General features: G+C 51.8%; 1 protein-coding gene across 7 annotated transcripts in view; it reads right to left on the bottom strand.

Moving 5' to 3' along the window:
* The window catches only part of SLC8A3 (solute carrier family 8 member A3), a 117623-nt gene continuing 95285 nt past the window's right edge, over positions 1 to 22338 (bottom strand). For 5 of the 7 annotated variants that reach the window (XM_052782330.1, XM_052782327.1, XM_052782328.1 and 2 more), the window contains 5 exons: positions 13171 to 13188; positions 4575 to 4699; positions 3931 to 4030; positions 2140 to 2415; positions 1 to 1833 (listed from right to left, as the gene is read on the bottom strand). In XM_052782330.1, the coding sequence (XP_052638290.1) occupies positions 1457 to 1833; positions 2140 to 2415; positions 3931 to 4030; positions 4575 to 4699; positions 13171 to 13188 (896 nt within the window). In that variant the 3' untranslated portion in view covers positions 1 to 1456. The remainder of the gene's footprint in view (positions 1834 to 2139; positions 2416 to 3930; positions 4031 to 4574; positions 4700 to 13170; positions 13189 to 22338) is intronic. The other 2 variants (XM_052782332.1, XM_052782333.1) reach the window with 1 other exon arrangement.

Genomic DNA, 22338 nt, shown 5'->3' with positions numbered 1-22338 from the left:
TTTATATAGATATAGGTATAGTTTTTATTTATTTTTATTACCAACCCAACATTTCAATTTGCAGCCATTGATGTAATTCATTACATACTCTCGTGGTGGTTTGTTTTTGTTTTGGGTTTGTTTTTTTTTCCCCCCTTAAAAAGAAATGCACTTCAAATGAAAAGGATGCCTTTTTGTCTGTCTGGTGTTCCTGAAAGGTAACTTGAGATGACACAGGAGTCCTGACGTGGGTGGCAGTTTTTAAGCCCGTACTTTTCAATGGCCTGAAGACCACCAGCGAGATGCGGTTGCTGTGAAAACCGGGGTAACAAACGACTGAAAGGGCAGCCACGCCACAGCTCAGGGTGGGATGGCACTGGGAACATACGGGCACGCTAGCTGGGTTTTCCTGAATTAATTTCCACCTCCGAGCAGGAGGACCGCGCAGCAAACCCACCACCACCACCATTCCAAGGAGCTGGTGCCGCTTTCCCTGGCCCCCTCGCTCCCCCCAGGGCAGGCTGTTCCTGGGTAGCATTTCTTTATCGATGTAAATTAACATAATTTTCTCTCCCTGCAGTACCACAAGCTCGAAGTTAATTATACAAAGAGAAATGCCATAGTCAAAATATACATGATACGTACTATATTAGAGGGTTGGGGGGTTTTTTCCTCCTTTTTTTCTTAGCCCAGGCAGGTGATTGAGATGCTACATGCTCCAGCCTTTGTCACTAAATGTGTGTGTCTGTGTCTGCGTTCGTTTGTATTAAAAATATATCAGTCTTGTGATGTTCTTAAAAAAGAAAGAAATGGAAGGTGGTGGGGGAGGGAACGGGTAATAGTGAAAAAGTTCTTTGACTGTGTCAGTCTTTTGTGGCTTCAGAAAATACACATGTTCATTTCCAGCACTGACGGCAGCTTGAAGCTTTAGAGTTTAAATTTTTAACATTTTTTCTGTTTAAGTAGTAAAAAAGAAAAAAAAAAAATCAAGCAGCGTGCTCCCCCAAAACCAAAAAGCAACAAGCAAACGAAAAAAAAGAAAAAAACCCCACAAATTCCTGATCAGACTTCTGCAATTCCCAACCAGTAAAAATAAGAAGACATCTCCTTACAGTGGGGGGGTGCTTGGGAGGAAAGGAGACAAGCCCCTATGGGAGAGGTGGCCTTTGGAGATGGCTGAAACTTTGTAATCTCATTGAATGGGGTCAGTGGCTGGGTTTATTGTGTTTTATTTCAACACTTGCCATTGTTGCTTTCTTTTCTTTTGTATGATTTTTGGGTGGGTTTTGTCTGTTTGGTTTTTTCACTCTGTGATGGTTTTGCCCTTCTTGGCGCCCAGCTGTCCAACCATCCGGGCGGCGGTGGCCCCCCCGACGGACAGCTGTCCCCTCCGGTGAAACCACACTTCCAGGACCGGTGTCCGGTGAGGTAACGGAGGAGGGGGTCCCTCCCCCCGACGGCACCGTCCCTCCACCGCCTAAAACCCCTTGATGTAGCAATAGGCCTCCAGTGTGGCGAAGAGGATGTACAGCAGCCAGAGGCTGACGAAGAGCAACGTCGTGGCCAGTTTGCACCCCCGGGGGCCGCCGAGCTCCCCCCCGAGGTGGGGCCGCCGGCGGTAGAGGAGGACGCTGATGCAGATGAAGGCGAAGATGGTGAAGAGGGTGACGGAGAAGGCCAGGGTGCCCGCCGACACCTGGAACTCCTGCCCCTGCGACGCCCAGTAGATCGCCGCCACCGACCACGCCAGCCCAATGCCCAGGAAGACGTTGACGGCGTTGCTGCCTGTGACGTTGCTGATGGAGGCGTCGGCGTACACGTCCTGGATGGCTGCAGCTTTGCTGGCAAATGTGTCTGGGGTTGGGGAAGGAGGGAAGGAGAAATCACTGGGGGTCCAACAGGAGAAATGGGCAACCCTGCATGTCTGGGGGGCAAGGGACGCTCAGGCAAGGCACCGACCAGGTTGGGACACAGACCTCTCCTGGTGCACAACCCCCTTCCTGGGTCCAGGGACCCCATGTTGCCACTAAGTGGGATGCAGACCTCGCCTGGGGTCAGGACTTTGTGGAGCCCCGTCCCATGACAAAGCTGCTCCCCTGGGGGCAGGAGAGCCACCAGAGGACTTTCCTCCCACCCCATCCCCTCCCACGGCCACCCCACCTGGTACAGAAGTGCCGAAGGCGACAAAGACGACAGCGGTCACCGAGTCCTTGAGGCCAATGGTGCAGCCGAAGTGGGACGCGAGGTCTCCGATGATGGCCGTGAGCATGCCGATGATGAGGATGGAGACGACGAAGCAGGCCCAGCCGTTGCAGTACTCGGTGGGGGGCACGCAGGCAAACAGCACCTTCCAGAAGACTGTCAGGAAGTGCATCACGTAGTCAAAGCAGGACGGCAGGCGCTCCTCGCCGGACTCGTCCTCGTCCTCATCACCCGCTGCAAACAATGTGGAAGGAGAGGTCCAGTGCTCGTGACGGGGCAGGTCAAGATTACGGGGGTGGGCTGCAGCCCGTGCTTGGCCCTCCCACCCCAGGCCTCCAGGGATGCTGCTGTCCTGGGACAAGGTGGCATGGTGCTGGCCACGACAGTGTGCTCAGGGCACACCAGGTTCCTCAGTGATGGGGGGTGCCTCCCGGGACACCCCAGAGCCTGCAGGGCTGGGGAGTGGCAGAGCGGTGTGTTGCACCCACGGAAGGGCAGCCCTGTCCCCATCCACAGGCAGTCACGTAGGACATAGTCAACCTGTGGAGATCACTGTTGAGGAGCACCATGAAGTTACACAGGCGAGTGATGTTTTGGGGAAAAAAAATAGCAGAAAGTGATAGAACTGGGAAACTCTTGGTCCTTCTGCTCCAGAGCACGGGCTGGTCACCAGCAGTGCCCCAGCAAGAAATTTCTCATCTGCGTGAAGGTATCAGCAGCAGCCCTGCAGGCCCTTGGAGGGGTCCCCTCCTCAGCCTGGTGGGCCAGGTCAGCCCCAAGGCTGGAAGCACTGCTGGTCTTTGTGCAGATACAGGACGATGGAAATAAATTGGAGGAAGAGAAAGCAGGGAGGGAGCACAGGGAAAACGGCAAGGGAAGGAGAGAGACATAGGAAGAGAGAAGCAGGCCTGGGAAAAAACATTGCTCCAAGGACGGAGGTACCGTTTCCACAGAAGCAGTTTCTCTTAAACGCTAGAAAGAAGAAAACCGAATACCCTGCATCTCTTCTTTCACGTCAGAAGAAGCTCTTGTGGCTACTGGCGGCAGCTCCCGCCCAACCGCCTGCTGCCTGCACTACGGCTGGGTGGAAAACAGCCCTTCGGGGAAGATGCCAAACCATCAAGTAAAGGTTCAGAAAGGTGCCTGAGTGTCGTTAATGGCATGCCTAAAATGTCTGCTCCACAGCTGCCTGGCTCTGGCAGCGGTGAGCTCTCTCAGGCTCCCCGGGCAACAGCTGGCAGGTCTCTGGGCCTTTTCCTCCACCAGCTGCTGCCTTGTGGGGCAACATCTCCTGTCCGCATGTGGTAACCCTCCCTGCTCCCCGAGACTCTACTGGCCGTGGCAGACAGGACACCTTCCAGCAGCAGGAGCTACCTGAAGAGGACAGCACTGGGCACACCAGGAGCCAGCAGCCCAGCCAGGATGGGAATTTGCTGCCTGTACGCTGCTCATCAGACCACTGAGGCAGCAGAAGCACCACCGGCGGATGTAAAGTCTTTGAAAACCAGCCTCCTGGATGGTTCCGTACCAAAAGATGGATCCTTTGGGCTCCCGGCTAATGCATCTGCAAAAGCCCAGTATATTTGGAGCAGAGGAGCTCTTTGGACTGGCTTTGCTGATGGCCATCACACACGCAGCAGCTGAGCATCACTGCCCAGGCAGATGCTGCCTCCTGAGCCCAGACAGATCTCATCCCAGGCTGCATGAACCCTGTGGATGCTGGTGTGGGTTTTCCGATGTCACCCTCACCTGCACTGACGGTAATGGCCTCCATGAACTGGTCCCTCCAGGAGTGTGTCCCTACAACCAAAGCCAGGTTTGTCTTCTTAATCAGCTTGTCCACGGTGCTCTGTTGTGGGAATAAAGATGCAGAGCAATTAAACCCGCTGCTAGCAGGCAAGGCTGATCTCGCAGTGCACTCTGATCTCACAGACGCTTGCCAAACTGTGGAAGTGCCACAAGCACTCTCCTGCCAGCGAGATGAGGCCATGACTGAAGTTGGGTCCACCTTCTCCCTGGACAGGCTGACCCAAACCTCACCAGAGCCAGCTTGTTTGCCACCCCTTAATCCTGATGAGGCTCCGTCTTCCCTCACCCCTGCTTCATCAGAGACCGCTTTGCTCCTGCCCTCTCCTGCACACTGGCTTCTTCTGCTTCCAGCAAGGCTCCCTTGTCTTTCTCCCTCCCTATCTGCCTACCAGCAGCTACTTCCCCTGGCATTTCTTGTAGGTTTCCCCCACCCTTTACTGCATTGCATACTCCTTTTTCTCTTCCAGCAGCCCTTTCCCTGCACATGCAGCCACCGCCCTGCCTCCTCAGTCCTGCTCTCCATGGCTGCTCTTCAGTGCCACATGGCTTTCCCCTCCTGGAGGACACCTAGACCAACTACTGACCTTGAATTCATAGGACTCCTCAATGATGACTTCTAGTTTGGGATGCTCGCCGAGTATCGGTTTGCCCATCTCTGCAATCCTCTTGGCTTCCTCCTCTTCAACCGTCAGCTTCCTCTCAGCCACCTCTGTGAAAGCAAGGTCAACACCAAGCTGTAGGCAGCAGCCCTGGGGAACCATGGGGGCTTGTCTGCAGGGCCTCAGCACGGGCTCCCGCAGCCCCTTCACAGCTTGCTAAGCTCACGCAGCAATTTGGGGGGCAGTGGTGGGGTGTTGGACCACAAAAACAAAGGACCGAGATTGCTGAATATCAGTTAGTCACCAAGAACATACACAACATGGCTTTAATTTATTAAAAAAAACCCCAACCAAATGTTTCTTCAGCCTGCACGGGCGCTCTTGGATGACATACCCCCTCCCATCACCCCTACAGCAGCCACACCTCTGGGGAGACCGAGGTACCGATTCGTTCTGCCATTTGGCACAAGCGTCCTTTAAGACAGCTTTGACGCCCTGGCGTGTTTCCTGGTTAGAATGAACAAGAGACAGGTTCTTTTTATTTCCCTTTGATTAGAACATCACTGTTGGCACCCTGTGCCACTCAGTGCTTGATCTAACGCTCAGACAGACACACACAGTCACAACCACACATGCACACACAAACACATTCCTAGCATTTGGAAAAAAGAACAGAAGTAAGTCAGGCAGCAAGTCGTTTTTTTCCTTCATATTACTGGATGTTTAGTTTCTGCTGGAGGAAACTAAACCAGGACCCCAGGTCAGCAGCATGCTAACATGACCCCGTGTCAGGCTGATGTTGCTGATGCCCTGGCAAACCCAGCGAGGTGCCTGGGGAGGTTCTGGTTGTCCGGACGGGAAGGAGCACCCCAACCAGCAGGAAGGGTGCCCTGGCACTGTCCCGGCTCTCCTCTCCCACCCACACACCCAAGTGCAGGAATGTGCCGACGCGCTCTCCGAAAAGCCTTGACATCTCAAGAAAGGAGCTGGGTTTCCCCTGGCTTTCCTGTGCCTGCCCAGCCAGGGTGTACGAGCTGCAGCACGGGGCCCATCTGAGCCTGGGAGCAGGAGCTGGAGCTCTGCAGAACCTGGCGGGGTATCACAAAGGCAGAGCTGCTTGTTCTGGCTAAGCAGTGGGTCAGATGTTACCCAAGGTTTCCTGTAGAGGTTACAAACACCCCAGGTAATGCCTCAGATGTGATTAATCCCATGTGGGCTCCAGCAGATCTCATACTCTGCACCAAAAATCACACAGAAATTATAAAGTCCCAGTAAAATCTAGTTATAAACTCTGCCTTCTCTTCATCAACCCAGCTAGATTGATTGCAAAGACTGTAAGCCTTGCAAGACCTGCAGAGTTTATAAAACATATAACTCCTGTAGCAGATGACATTATTATAACCCATCACAGAAGCAGAAATAGCTGGATCCATCATTTGAAATCAATGACATATATACATCAAAACCATCACTGCCTAGCTCAAAGACAGTGTACTCTGGATTTGGGAATCCCCAGGAGTTTACAAAAAATGAGAGAGACTGGAGAGCACAGCACCTGGAGAAGAAGACGGGCAACGCAGGATGCCAGGGGACGGGGGCACAACTGCAGGCAAAGACCAAGCAAGCACAGAGGGGAGGAGGCAGCCGAGCTGGAGAAGTGCAGGAACAGGGGTGAACCTGGACAAAATGTTCTGCCTTATGCTACGCTTGGAGGCATGAACTGATGATTAGCAAGAACAAGATTCAAGTTACTTATATTCACTTGATCAGGGAGTTAGATGAAATATACATCTCTTTCTAAGACAGAGATCGAGAAAGTCCAGTCTTTGCCTCTACCTGAAAGTGTATGAAGATGACAAGCTGTATCCATCGTTGAAAATGCAGGTGCTTACACATCAGTTGCCGTACCATGTACACGGCTCACTTTTGTCTGAGCTCCCCCATAACCTGAAGCTCAGGGGAGGAGGCACCCTCAGCTCTGCAAGGCCCAGCTTGGCAGACGAGCCGAGCACGTGCTGACAGTACTGAGCTGAGCAAAAGCACAGCAGCCATCCCAGCAGGGTTGCAAAGCCTGGACTTGGTGACAGTCTGGCTCACTACAACCTTCGCTGGGAAGTAACTACATCTGAAAAGCTGCGGTCGCAGCTGGCGGCACGGTCCCTTGGGCTCTCACACTCTGGCTGCAGTTGCACAGTGCAGAAAGCAAATGTCTGGAATCAGAGGAGCTGCCCTGAAAATGGGGAATATCAGGCAGAATTTCCTCGGCTTAACAACTCCAGGAGAAACGATGCAATGAAACCTCAGCCCCCACTTTAACAGATTTGACAAAAGCCTTTGGCACAGCAAGACAACGCGAAGCCTCATGCAAATATTAACTATCTGGGCAAGGCTGAGCTGCAGGCAGGTCTGTAAACACACGCAGTGCAGAAATCTTTCTCCTCCCCCTAGGGAGCGGTATCCAACACAGCTTTATCCCAGAACCTGGTGTCTTGCTCATGATGGTTTATGCACCCGTGCCAGGCTGGATAGTGCAAGACCCGAAACCCTCCTCTGAGGAGGAAGATCTCCTGCATCTCTTCTCACTGTGCGCCAGGTCCACAGCTGTTGGGCAGGCTGCGTGGGAACACCTGTGTCCATGGCCAGAGGCAGGACCTTCAGCTGCTAGCAGGCGGCTTTGTTGTCTCTGCAAGCTACTTGCGGATCACCTATTGATTTGATGAGCATGGCAATCACTTGCCAGGCAGGTCTTAAATCAAGTGACATGTCCATGTCCAAGAGCGGACAGATTGCTCTGGCAGCCTGGGGTCTGGATGCAGTGTGAGCATGGGAGCGGGCACTCCACCAAAGTGAAGGTGCTGGCGCTTACCACAGCACTGAAGGGCTGTGGGACTCATGCTATTTCAGAGGGCACCTTGCCAGCAGAAGAAGTGCCACCAGAGGCACCTTCAAGCCCTAGGCAGGCCACTCGTGGTGAAGGGACAAGCTGACCAGTGATGGAGACCTGCAGCCTGCTGACAGCGTGTCCACCAAGACATGAATAACGGAGGCCCTGCTGTCACCACGCAGCTCCTCTGTGGTGAATACGGTGAACTGGGGCGCAGAGAGAAGAAAAACGGTCGCCCAAGAAGGCACGTCAAGGACGTCCTATGGAGGCAGCTGATTGAATACCACTGCCAGGCTAAGTCTTTCAATGTCAGCTGCAAGCAAACCGCAGGAGAACAGGCATAGGCAGCACATCCAAATGGGTACCTCGCAGAAATGTTATTAAAGGAAGCTTGCAGATAAGGAAAAAAGGAGGTAATTCCTTCACGCCTCACTAAAAAGCAGTCACATTTGTGAATGTGCAACAGGAAAGCAAAGCACAGAAACCTAACAAACTTCAAAAGTGCATCTGAAAACATTTAACCTGCCGCTGTGTTTTCACTGAGCCTCTATCCTAATGTAGGAGACAAACATAGATTAAGAGTCACATGTCAATATTGTGCTGGATGTTGCTCAATGCACTCGTGCAAGTGACCCATAGGTGCCAAATACCAGGCTGCTGACTGTCCTCTGAAGTTAAGGCAGTGCCGTTTGTGGCAGGAAGGACAAGCTTAGGAGCCCAGTTGACACATCTCTTGCCCCAACCTATATTCTCCATACAGTTAAGGGGGAGAGCTAAGCAGCCCCAAAGAGCAATACGAAGCACCTGCATGAATCTGCCACTTCTCCCCACCTACCGTTTAGGACAGCTGAGCACCTGTAGCAGGAATCAGTACCAATCTCTGCAAAACACCAGACCCCAACCTCAACCTGCTCCAGGGTCTATCTGATCCGATGGGATGCTGACGACTGAGTTGAGCCCCACGTGTACAGACCCAACAGCTGAGAGAGAACAAACTCTTGCAACATCCCAGTGGCAGAGCACAATCCCGATGCTCCTGCCTTTCAGGGAGGCACTTCAGCCAGCAGCAGGGTGCACCAGCCTGCCTTCGGAGGCTGCTGCCTCTGCAGCAAGCGTGGGGCATGGTCCCATGCGGTCTATGGTGGCCACAGGCCCCCACCTCCTGAGGGACCGGGTGTAGGGCTGGGGTCTTGGAGGGCTCCTTCGGGAAGCAGGGACAGGGCATTACTGAGGTGTGTCACACATCACCCGGGTGCGGTAGCCTGCAAAGAAGACTACCAAGGGCTGTGATTAAATAAAACACAGGGGGTGGTGGGGAGAGACAGGTTTTTAATTTGGAAGGTCAAGTCTGTCAAGGTGAATGCTGCCAAGCTGCAGCTTAATTATTAACTAGCCTGATTTCTGTTTGTATCAGCATCAGTACCTACGTTTCAATGCGGATTGCACCCTGGACTCCCTGCTGTCAACCCTAATTAAGCCTGATAAGGTCTGGCTATGCCCTGCAAGAATAGGAGCTTGCCAGGACCTCCTGGGCTGCCTCCACCTCCTCCCTGGCAAGGGGAAGGTGGCGAGAGAGGGATCCTCTAAACCCTGCCTGCTGTGGCACGTAGGTGTGTGCCACCATCGAGTGCCAGCAACCTATCATCTGGGCTACAGGAGCATGCACAGGCAGCTAAGGCTAGGCGAGCCGGGGCTGCTGCGCCAGGTGCTGCACGTAGGCACTCTGCTCCTCATGCCAGGGAGCCCACGGGTTAGAAAGGAGATGCTACAAGCAGGGGAGACAACAGGCCTGGTAAGATCAAAGGCCAGGCGGGAGGAATGAGAATGAAGTCCGCTTTTGCCCAGGCTGTAGCAATGGTCACAGCTGACACCCGCAAGGTGCTGGACGCAATGCCGGCCTGCAGGAAGCAGGGAGAGGTTTTTGGTTAAACCACTCCGTGCTCTCACTTATTCTGCCTCATTCAGGGTCAGTTCAGACCCTTAAAGGTAGGACAGATGATGGGGGCCAGCAGCTCCTAGTTATGGTCCTGCAACTGCTGTGCTTTGCGGCCCTGCATATGTCCCTGCCACACTCACTCCTCAGCTCTCTTACCCGCACGAGAACAACCTGCAGGGCCATCCTGGGACTTGATCTGCAGCTATTTGCAAAGCACTTTCAGACCTACATGTGATTGATAGGCAGTTTCTGGGGCTCAAAATACAGTAAGCAGATCCCCTCCCCCTCTTATTTCTTCCAGGGGAAAGGGGAGCACTGAGCAGTGTTCCCACATCATGCATTGCTCTTGGAGGGTACTACGTGGGTGCTTGTCCACTCAACCTCCTTCAGACAAAGGGGAACTGGACATTGCCTGTGGTCTCCTGGACACATCATAAATCAAAGTTAGATAAAGCCCATTTCCACGGGATAATCTGGCCACCGCACCTTTTGAGCTGAAACAGGCAACGGGAAGGCCCTGTAACACCATCAAAGAGGTAGATACCCATCACCTAGGCAATCCTGCAAGACTACCAAACAGCCACGGACCAGTTTGTATTCCCTGTCACTTGCTGAATAAATTGGATTAAAACCAGCAATGTATTCATGAAAGATTGCTATGAAGGCCATTTCACACCCCTTGAGCTATCTCATCTCCATCCATTTCTAGAGCGGGCATGTATCTGCATGAAGGTCACCCCTTCTGGGGACTGCGCTGCTAGGAAGAAATTAAAAGGACAATTAAAATGGGATTTTTTTTGTTGCAGCTCAATAAAATATAATCCTGGCTAAACAAAGTAAACAGTGAGCATGAATGAGGTCCTCTCTCCAGAGTGCTGTCAAGCTGTCAGTCACAACTGAAGAAGACTGCTGGCTAAAAGACACTCTGGCTTTTGAGGTTAGCATATGGATATGCCCTTTACTGAAACACATGCACATGCAAAAGCACCGGCAGCCTGGGCTGCTTTCTAAAAAGGGAGGAATCGGCTTGCTTAGCCCTGAAAGCTATTTTTGAGGCATGATACATCCCATATACATGCCCCAGCGTCCTTAACGCTAACTGGGAAATGCTGCACATTCATGAGAGGGAGGCTAAGGCACAGGGCTGGGAACTGCACATTATTCCCCTGCTGGCTCTGCCTTGAGACTGCTGTTGACACGACCATCCCCGACAGGCCAGTCAAGTGGCGCCTCTGCTCCCCAGTCTTTCCCACTGCAAAGTGGACCCAGGAGTTTTAAAGCATAAACAAACATATTTAGAAATATTTTCTTTGATCTGGGAATGTGGAGTAGAGAAGTATCTATCATTTAGATAATTCCTCATCCCTTTAAAGACCTGGACCTTCTGCGCCCGAGAACTTGCAAGAAAAGGCTCTGCTTGGGCTTTCTGCAGTGACTTTTGCAAAGGCTGGAAAGACCACCAGAGCAGCTCGTCCACTGCTGGTGATAGCAGGGACTACTGGAGTAGCTATGCACTTTGGTATCGAATATTTCCCTGTATAAAGAGTATACGGAAAGATCATTGCCAGTGCCAAAACAAAAGGTTATGCATCAGAGAAGTTAAAAAAAAAACCAACCAGGCTTGACTCTCAAGTCACTCCACAGCCACCCCACACTACTGTGGTCCTCTGCAGCCCCAACAGCTGGCACTGGACACTTGGCCAAGCAAGGCTTTCAAAAGCTTTGCACAGCCTTGCAAGTCTGGCTTGGAGAGCCTGTTTGGAGGAAACAAATGCTGAGCTGAACCTGTGCCAAAGGCTCTCCCCTGCCCAATCACTTAGCCTCCTGTAAAACTCACAGCCCTGTTTTCCCAGGGAGGGCTCTGCGAGGCAGGGAGGGGCAGAACCAGGATCTCCCATTTACCACCAGGTAAGGGCTGCTGGGACAAAAGAGGCATTTTTCACTTGGGCTCATCCGTTGGGGCACCCCAGGGCTTCTGCAGAGACGGGGCTGCTGCAGTGAGCAGGGCCATGCCGCTGCTGGCCCCGCGAGGGCTGCTGAAGATGCGGGAGGGCGAACACCCCGGGGCTGCGGAGGAGAGCCAGGGTGCCCAGCGGTCCCAGGGAGGCAGCCCCCGGGGAAAGGGGCACTGCCTGGGAAAAGCTGTGCGAGCTGCTCCGAGAGAGAGAGGGGACGAGGAGCGGGACCGACAGATTCCACTGAAACGTTCAATAATGCAGGTTTTTTACAAAGATTCCTGGGCGTCCGTGTAATCTAAATCTAACATGACACGGACTAAACGAGGATGTCACTTCTCTCCCCACTGATTAGCCGTGATTGCCGCTGAGTGACACTCCAGCACGTGCTTCTGCGGCTAGCAGGGTTCTGCTCGCTGGCCGGCCACTAGCTTGAAGCACGTGTGGGGGCTGAGAACTGCGAGTTCAAACCGCGGGCTGAGCACGTGCCGTATCCACAGAGGGCACCCCGGGGCAGCCTGGCAAGGGGGCCACCCCAGGGACCCCCCCCCTCCCAGACAGAAAGGAGGCTTTTCTTTATTAACTGGAAAGCAACTTTCCATAGATGGTGACCAAGTTCTCCAATAACGTCTGCCAAAAGCAATCAGGCTGGATCACAACAGAGGGAGGAAAGTTATGTTATTTTAATAGAAATTATTTGGTTCCCGGGGTTCTGATCAAATTAGGCAGCTACTGAATTAAAGCAATGAAATTACTGAGAACAAGGCTGTGCTCAACTTATTTCCAGTCCTCCTGGACCTGAAGAAGTAACAAAGGAAAACGTCCAAACCTCTCCAAGGAGTTTTCTGTAAACACCCTAAGCTGATATTTGGGGAGCTGGGGACTTCTGCCTGCCACTAGCAATTTCCTAATTAGCCCAATATCCGATGGGCTCAGGCCATTCCCTGAGCAGCAGATTTGGCATGCTCCGAAAAGGAGCGGAGACTGAAGCTTGCACGGCAGATGCTGCTCCTTTGATTTGCCGCACAGCTCAGGCATGATGAACGCTTTGGTTTCCAGCTCTGCTCGCAAACCTGTCAGACTCCAGCTCCTCTCTGCACCCTGCGTGGCCACCCCTATCTTTTGACAAATGTTTCTTTAGTGCAAATTCAACTGTAATCATATCTGGAACTGAAGGAATAAGAAAAATACAGGAGGCGTACATTGTACAGCAGTGGGATCAAGAGAGAGCAGGGTAACGGGGATTTGGGGCAAGGAAAGGGGGGCTTAGTATTAATACACGTAAAATCCTGCCACAGGGAGAGGAGGTGAAGAGTGAAGAGCCAGAGCTGAGGGCAGGAGGGAAATGGTGCTGGTGCTTATTGTGCTCTTGTAGTGCTGCCCTGGCACTGGGTACAACCATGGGACCCCCCAGGACAGAAGGTGGAGAGCACCTGGGCGCATGCGCTGAGGGGTGATGTACAACCCAAGCCCCAGAGCTCCCCAAAGAGAGGGTCGAGTCATGGTCCTGGACCAGCCAGAGCTGCCTGTTCTGCTTTGCAACCCTGGCTAGGTCATTTCCCAAAACCCCGGGGAAGAATCTGGAATATGGGTGTCCCTGTTTCAGCCACGACAATGGGGAAGGCTCTTAGACATCAATCAATCACCATCATGTTCTTAATGCATTGCTCTTAACTAGTTCCTGCTGGACATGAACACCATGAGCTGGGGTTGTCTACAACACAGCAAACACAAACACAGGGGCACTGACCGAAGGGGACGAAAACAGAGCCAGAGCAGGCAGAAGAAAGGAGAAAAAGCACTTACCTTGGGTGAGCAGCAGGGCTGTGGGGAGAGAAGAATTTGAGAAAGACAGGGAGAGAGAAGAAAAGAGGGAAACGGTTAATATCCACGGGGGAAAAGCTGTTTTGCAGATGACGGCTGTCAGTGAACAATGGACGTGGTGCAAGGCGGCGGGCCGCATGCCGGGCACAGGCTGGGGAGCAGACACCGCGGCAGCAAGATGGAGAGGAGGCTGGCGAGCACCGGCGAGCACCGGGGTGCTGGCTCCCCAGAGTCACCCCCCTGGCAAGCGAAGGCAGAGGGATGGGATGCAGGTGGGGAGTAGCGAGGAGGGGAAAGGAAAAGTGGGGGGGGTTACAATTGCCATTGGGGCTTGACGTGACCCAAACTGACCTGAAGGCACGGGAGATGGCCCCGCTTCAGCCAGAAGTGTGTGGTTGTGGTGGGGCTTGGCACAACTGGGGAGCCTTGGTAAACCCATGGGTGGCTGAGAAGAGAGGGTGGCCAGGGGCGATGGGCAGCTCACTGAGAAGAGCATCATTAGGGGGAGGTGTTGATAAAATGGGTGCTGGCCTCCGGTGCGAAATAGGGCAGTGGTAACGTGGCCACGCATCATCCCCCAGGGATGCCCTGGCTCGCCTGCACCTATCCCGTGCCCCACAGGTACCACTCCCAGAGGGTCAGGGTGCCAAGAGGAGCCCAGGCAGACGTAAAGCACCACCGCTTTGAGACCTCCTGGCTCTTGCTCCCAACTGCTGGTCTGCCCAACAGTGCTCTACAGGCACATGCCGTGCAGAGTCATCGCAGCAGGATGCAATTGCCTCCCGGGAAACAGGACTGCGTGGTCCTGTGAGATTAGAGGTGGGAGGAATGGAGGAGAAGGTGGTGAAGGTCCTTGCAAGGGACGACCTTATCCTGACTTTCCATACAGGCACAGCCCAGCCCTCTTGCTGCCTTGGGCAGTGACTCCTGGCCCTCCCCTGCCTTGATTTCCCCACTCCCCAGAGCTGTCACAAGGAAACATCTGGCTGGATCCCTCTTAGGTGTTACCTGTAGAAAGTCACAGCCTGCATCCAAGTTTCAAACTAACTACAGGAGAGTCCGTATGGCAAAAAATACTGAACCGTCTTCATGAGGGGCCAAGCACCAGCTCTGTACCTTAGCTTTGACTTCTACCTGTCCTTCAAACAGCAAACCAGTTCCCAAAGACTTGATTGCATGTGATGACAGTATTGTAATTACTAACACTTATTATCATGCACTTTTAGTCTCAGAAGCTTAAAACTCTGTACAAAGACTGAATCTGTATTAACAGCCCCATTTGACAGATGGTGAAGCTAGCAAAGAGAGGCTAAAGGGAACATTTTGCAAACTCAGAAGTGGGCTGGAGTCCAAAAGTGCTAATTTGCCCGGACTTGCCAGTTCAGGCCTCTGAAAAGCAGGCACTTCTATGCAGATGCACCTAATTGTATCTATGCTGTTTGAAAGTGATTTCCTAAGTAAGTGATTCGTCAAAGGTCGTACAGTGCATCAGTGGCAGAGCCGGGGAAAGTAATCCTGAGTCCCGGCTCCCAGTCACTTCCCTGCTTTGTCGAGCAGCATCCATGGGCACAGCTTTCCCGACAGCCTGCAGGGAGGCATCGGCCTAGTCGAGATCTTCACCCACCTATCCATCTCCCCAGCTGGAAATACCACGGGCACTCCGGGAGATCGTCCCTTGTCCATGTGGGCAGGTAAAGTGCAGTGACTTTGCTGAGCGTCCCTTGTGTTTCAGGGTCAATTCCTTTTGAGAGTCAAAAACCTTTGGGGGAACCATTTGTGAGTACGTTCTGCAGCACGTATAGTGCCACAGAGCAATGAGAAGCAATGGGATGTTTGCTCTGCCTGCACCACCTCCTGTCCTCCACGCAGCTCTGCCTGGAAGTCTCCAACAGGCTTATCACTGCCCCTTGTTGCATGAATCTCGAGTCTCCAGCCTGCTGCAGCTCCACGTTACCCTGTGGCCTCCTTACTATTCCACGGTCTTCTGGTTCTCCAGACAGTGTGGGGAAATTTAATTTGCCTTTTGCAATTACAAGCATTAGCACAATGGGTCGATTTGGTGTTCAAATTTAATATAATGAAATATTACTGGGCCCCTAAGCTACTGTGGTTATTAAAAAAAGTCATTGGTTCCTCGTGTTTTTTAAAACTGTTATTCTAGTGCTCTGGGATTTGAGTTTATTTTTTTCCCCATTTGCTTTTGAGCCTCCAAAAGAACTATTTTTCTCCCTTTCACTTATGATATGATACATGAATATTTGAAGAAGCCTATAAAGCTATGAATGAAACATCAAGAATACAGCATGCAGAAAGCCAAGGGATTATTTTATCTTTGTATTTCTGAGTGAATGCTGTGCATGCAAGCAAGAAAATGATTTCACGGACTAAAGCTTCCTTCCTGCACACGCATCTGCTAATGTGCCCTTAGTCCTGACCTGTAATGTTTCCTGACAGTCCATCTGGGGATGCTGTACCTGTACCAGCCCCGCTGACGGCCGCCCTGCTGTTCCCATCCACAAGCCTCCCTCCGCTGCACCCAGCCTGGGCTGCATCCCTCCATCCCTCCCCAGGGCACCTCACACCCTCCCGCACTCCTGCTCTGCACATCACGCTCCTCGTGGAGCCAAGCCAGGCCACCTCATTGCTGTTGGCATCTCAGGTAGTCTCAGAGGCTTGACATGTGCATTCTTACAGGGAGCTGCTAAAATTAGCTCCGCAGTCAAATCCAAAATAGCAGTCCCAAGTATCCCTTACCTAACCCTTGCATGGCGTGAACGCAGACAAACACGTGCGCCCGCAGACAAGGTAGGTGACGCTGACTCTCCCAGGAGACCTAAAGCCTTCAGCTCTGGATCCCAGTTCCTCCCTTACCGGGATTTCTCTGCCCTACAGGCCTGGATTTTACTAGGCAAAGTCAAAATTGCGTGCGTGAACTCTGCTTCCCCTGCCACCCCTGAAACCGGACAAGTTAGACCTGAATTTAGCTGCTAAAAAAAGCTTTTTACTGATAAACTATTTCATCTGCATGTTTTCAGTGTACTTCGGGGTCAAATCCTGCTGTGACATGCGTGTTGGTGTGGTTTACAGATCAGGAATTGAATTCCCTCCTGCCTTAACTCTGCTGAAGCCAAAGAAGGTTAAACCAAGAGGAACCAGGCTTGGGATGGGAGTAGACCAGCAATCGGACAATCCTGTAGTTTACAGCAACCCGATGTGCTAAGTGTGTCACCCAGCCTTTTTCTGAACAGTGAAATACCTTTTCCTGCTGTTTACCTCACAGAGAGATTTGACCATGCTGCATGCTTTATTCTGGACTCATTCTCCATTAACATAAATCTTTTCTAATCAATATCCCTAAAGACTCCAGCAAGTAAACTGCGTAGATAAGAGGATCCTTGTTAAAGGCCTGGGATTTACAGAGTGAGCTGAAACGAGGGAGAGAAGGCTGGATTTTGAGGAGACCCTCAGTCCCACAGCGGGGCAGTCACAGGCAGCCAAAGGCAAGGAGAACACATTGCCTGCACCCCGTGTGCACCCAAAGATGCTCAGTGACCATGCAAACCGTGGGATCAGTTTCCCAAAGAGGTAAGGATCCCCCATCTTCCAGATGTAACTGGCCACAGGCTCTGCCTCCAGATTTGCTCACTGAGGTGAGCAAACTGTTGCCCTAATGGACTGTGAAGAGCTATAAACATGAGTTTTTTTATAGGCTAAACAAGGCAGAGATTTTGCAGCATTAACCTGAATGCTGTTATTATTGAAGTCAGTCGCAAAGCTCTTGCAGACTCCAAGAGACTCCTCTCCATCAGGAGAATCAGCAGCGTTCAGCTTAATCACAGAACTGCAAGCAAATTATTAAACCTTCAGGGAAGGAGGTAACAGCAATCTAACATTTCTTTGCTATTCCCATCAGCAGCTGATGGAAGAAGGGAGTTTCTTAGCATCTGCCCACGCTTCAGAAAACTGCAGCACGCGTGCTCACGTTACTGATGCAGCTTATCTTATACAGGCACAGACCTTTGTACCAAGTCACATAATTTCATCAATATTTTGATATAGATAACTTGCTGGATCAATGCAAGCTAGGAATCCTTCTTCCTTTGCAGTTTAATCCTTACTCCGCATCTCCCAGCCACATCCTCCCTCTGGGGCATGAAGCTTTCCCATCAGGGGTGCTGACACTTGATTAAAAGGAGATGTGTTACGAGATTTGTCCACACCAGTTGACTCTGTGCTGGGAGGGCTGAGAGGACTTCAGACAAAATATTCCCAAGCCAGGTCATGCCAGCAAGCTGTTTAATAGTGCTCGCCAGCCATCTGTGCTCCCGTTTCCAGTGAAGTCGTATCTCGTGGGAGACATGCCTTCTGAAGCAAAATTTTGCATGAGGGATGTCGGACCCTTTTACAAAGCATAACCCTCAAGACTCAGCCTTCACGCACCAGCCCGGAGGTTGAATCTTCCACTGTTGTGCCATGAGCTGAATTTTCATGAGCAGACTCCCAATTACCCTCATGAAACGCAATTTTCCAAATGCTATTTTCACCATTATCTGCAATCAAGTGAAATCTTCCGAAGTAGCCTCACTTGCCATTCGGGCTCCATCAACACTAACGTTAACCACAATTTAAGCAGAAGACTGACTTTATCCAGGGAAAGCAAAGCAAGTTTTTCTCCTGTAATCCAGGACTATGGAAAGTGTGAAAGCTGATGTGTGAAGAAAGTATTCCTCCAAAATCCTGCTGGGTTGACAGCAGCAAAATCCTCATTCTGAGTTTTGAGCTGACATGATACCAGAGCTGCCATGAGAGCAAGAGTCAAACCAACAGACAGCATCTTGTCATAAAGGAAAAGACTCGTTTCACTGTAGGAACACTTTAAAAAGGTGCTGAAAAAAGGATGGCCAGAAGGATGGCTCAGGGTGCTGGGAGGTTTCAAAGCCCTGCAGCGCTCAGTAGACAGGGATTCAGTTTACGTGACCACACATAGGGAGGAAAGGTGAGACAAGAAGGATTCAGATTAATTTCTTAGAAATGAAGACGACAAAAAAATCAGGAAACCTGGGAAATGGCCAGGAGGATAGAGAAAAGCAACATTTACCACCTTTGCCAGGCAAAGAATGGGAGTCTCTCTTTGATTCCTTTTTACTCATTCACTTCGATATAACAAGCTTGCAGCAAGCGCCATCTTTGCCAGTGCTCTTTGCATCTGATATGCCGCTACTGAGTCAGTATCAGTCTTCATCACAGACCAGGCTGGCAAGACACCCATCTCAGATCTATTCTCATCTCTTTGAATTATTGGAGCACATCAACAAAAAGAGCTGCTAAAGTAAAACTACTTGATGTGATTTGTTTGGATGATCAGAAAGGCTTTGAAAAACTCCAGCTGCAGAAAGTAATCGGTGAAAAAGAATAAATGAGCTGCAAGACAAAGTTTGGTATTGTAGATGTAGCATTTATATAACAGGAGTAAGTGGTCAGCTCTTCTTATGGCAAGGGTTAACAACTGGGTGCCCCGAGGCTCAAAGCAGCGTGGCACTGATATAATTGGGGGTGAACAGTGAGGAGCAGCATCTGCAGATAATGCAAAATGTTTCAGCCAAAAGGCTGTATCAGTGGCTGTTATGCATTGTGCAAGCCCTGAGCAACCTGAAGACAGGAATTCGTGTTCGGACCACCACAGATACCTCTCTGAGTAGAGATGTTTTCTCCTCCGGTAAGGTGCTAGCAGGTGCAAACAGCAAGAGCAATAGGATGACTTCCCTGCTGAGCTCTGGCCCTCGCAGAGACCCTCCTGGAGATACACCTCTCTGCCCCACAGCTCTGATCAGGGCCAAGGAGATGTCCCCTTGACCGGAGGCGACTGCTTTGTATCAGCACGAGTATGGGACAGCACAGCTAGTAATGCAAATCAGCTGTACGGTAGCAAACCCTGCTCCTGCCTGCTGTCCTCCTCCACTGCGTGTCTATCAGAAACCACTGCCACCGCAGCCAGCAGCAGTGCGGGTACTCCCAGGGACAGCACACTGGATCTGAACAGCACGGGGCTCCGGACCAAGCTCTGCATCCCAAAATAAACCGCCCAAACTCTGCCCCAGGCTGGTTCGAGAAGCACACATCTACTCGTCCCTGCCGTCAGCTCTGCTTTCCCTTCAGGGCACCACATTTCATCATGGATTTCATCACTGCTACCTAGCTTGTATCCTTAAGGTAAGCTAGCAGCTACCCTCTGCATGGAGAGGTCCTGGGGCGACTGCCTCATTCGAAGGCACGAAGCTACGGTAGTGCAGGCACGACTGCGATGGACTGGCTGTCTCTGCGCAAACCGGATCGCAGATTACTTCCAAACACAACTGCCAGTCAGCTGAGGCGCCCAACGCTGCCCTACTCCCAAGGGGGCCAGAAGAGATGTTTTGAAGACACTACAAAGAGCTGTCTGAGAACACCCAATACTCCTACAGCTCCCTAGGCACCGGCGCAGTGTGACACAGCTAAGTGGGGAGTAACAACAAAACGAGGATACGCCATCAAGAAAACCATGTCTTTTGTGGTGCTGGAAACAAACACGTGGGTAGCTGAAACCCAGAGAGACTATTCATCAAAAGCAACCCGGCCTGAACCTCCCAGGAGAGGCAGGAGCTGTGCTTTGCCCTCACCGTGTGAGTCGTGTGGGGGCCCATTCATCACCGCAACAAAACCAAGTGAAGTCCCAGCTAGGCGGCTGCGGTTTGGGATTTCCCCCCCATCTGCAGGTGCGGGGCAATGGCAGCACCTGCGCAGTGCTGCGGGGGCCCGTTTGCACCGAGGCGGCTGCGCTGACCTCGCAGCCCGCGGGGCTGTATTGGTCGTGCGTGTGCTTTGCAACAAATAAACCACCCGAACTTTGCCCCTGCAGCGGCGCGATGGTGGCAGGAACGCGTGTGCCGGGGAGTCGGCATGAGCGTCCCTTCCCGATGCCGTACGGCAGGCCGCACGCTTCCCAAGCGCGAGCGAGCCCCTGTGCGTTCCCGGGCTGCCTCCTCTCCGGCAGGAGCCGGCTGCTCACGCGTGTGCCCCGCGAAGCTCCTGGCGACAGCATCTGTTGTTGATCACTCCTGATGCTCTGCATGGGAAAGCCTCGCGTAGCTCCTTATTCTTCATCCCAGGCACAAGGTACGCTCATCGGCGATGCCATGGCGTGCAGCGCTACGGAGCTGGGGATCTTTCCAGATGCCCTGGAATTAGTGTAGCGACTGTGCCACCTTGTGCCAGTAACATTTACAAATGCATTTTAATCTCCTGCCTCTTAGATTTTAAAACCAGGGTGCTCTCTGACTTTTCTCTAATGAGGCCAACCAATTCCTCCTTGGCGTGGTCCTTTCCTTCCTCTGGGGATCTCTGGGTCCGTCTGAGGGTGCGCCCTCACCTCCGGCGAGGAAAGCAGCTGGCCTGCAGGCTCTGTGCTGCAGATCATTTAGTCCAGCTCCGATCTCCTCTCCGACTGTTGCAAATCAGACAGTCCCACTGACTCCAACTGATGCTGGTGTAAATGAGACACACACAATACAGCAAACTGGCATCGTAGTCCGAATAATGATGAGGATGTTTTACAACTGAACCACCTTAGGGGCTATTTAGATTTTTTTCAAATATGTGTTTTTATTCAGCCAGATACAACATAGCCTATACAGGAAAAAGAAATGCAGGACTTCACAAAAACCAGCCCAATCCTGACTGTATCCTGAAGCTCACTGGTTTAGAAAAGGATGCGGGGCTCACAGAGAGCAGACAACTGAGCAGAAACTTCAGTGTGATGCTCCAAGCTGCCAAGTGCATAAGCAGGAGAGAGCCAGAGGCAGGTGATTTTCCTCCCGTACCTGCTGAGATGGAGGTGGGAGCCCCATGGACGGGAAGGGGCACATGCGGAGAGGGGACCCTGGGGTGATTCTAGGGCTGAAGACTTTGATCTAGGGCTGAACACTTTGCTGATACAGATTCAAAGGGCTTAATCTCCTTAAACTCCCAAGAAGAAATCTGAGTGTAATAGGGGTATAGTGAGCAGGTACCTACACAGAAGCTGTGGTACGCTACACAGTTCTTTCATCTGATGGAGAAAAGTAGGAAAATAACTAGTGTCTACAAGCTGAGGCCAGACAACTTCTACCTAGAAGCTGTGCTCACATCTTTACCCTGGAGAGCAATTAACTGCTGGGACATACCCCCATGGGATATGGCAGGTTGGTCACTGCTTCCACTCAGGGGCAGTTGGACTTTGGTGAAACCCGAGGGCCTGTGCTCGACACACAGTGAAACCTAATGCCCCTCATTGCCTACAGGCTGCAGGAGGTGGTCTGACAGCATTAAACTGTGAATCCTCTTTGGGTTTACATTTTACAAATCCACGGATGCTATATGACATTGTCATGCTAATACAAGCTGTGTCTATCACAAACGGCCTGCAGAGCCGTGCATGGGAGCTTGGACTGGGCAGAGGGCAGCCGCTGGGCTGGCGAGATAAGAGACAGGAGAAGTTTCAGCAAGGGAAAGCTGTGCGATGCACAGGCAACTGCCAGGTGTTCCCATCACCTGCAGCAGCACATGGGAGCAGAAACAAGCCCACGGGCACACACATCTGTCTCCACTCCGTATCAGACACGTAGAAGGTGGATTTGAATTCCTTTTTGTAAAGCGCTTCTGTTTAAATCTTGGCCCTCCCGGGCTGTCCCAAAGCTGCTGAAGCCAATGGCAAGACTCGCTTAGTGAGAAAGAGGTCAAACGCATATAGAACATCGACAAAGATACAGGTAGGCAAGGCACAATAAGTCAGTGCTTATTCCCACTATACTCCTGCTCTGCTGGGAGATCCTGGGTCTCGTTGCTGATGAAGTAGGACCTCAGCAGAGCTCCACACTCTCTGCACGACAGGCTGTGATTGCTTGTGACACATTAAGGGGGTTTTCAGATGAAAGACATGGAGAACCATTTTTTTAAAAAAAGCAAAACGAGATACCTCACACCTTCCCTCTTCTCCCATGGGCTTTTCACCGCACCTCATAGGGATCCAAGAGCACCAAGGCAATGCCACTGGCAGGCAACAACAGAGGGAAGGACGGGGGGGCATACAGGAGGATCTGAAGGGGCAGCCATGCATTACGCCCTTCTCTTGCCTTT

Source organism: Harpia harpyja, chromosome 3 (assembly GCF_026419915.1).
Source record: "Harpia harpyja isolate bHarHar1 chromosome 3, bHarHar1 primary haplotype, whole genome shotgun sequence".
Lineage (NCBI taxonomy): Eukaryota > Metazoa > Chordata > Aves > Accipitriformes > Accipitridae > Harpia > Harpia harpyja.
This window is presented reverse-complemented; position numbering and strand designations above follow the sequence as displayed.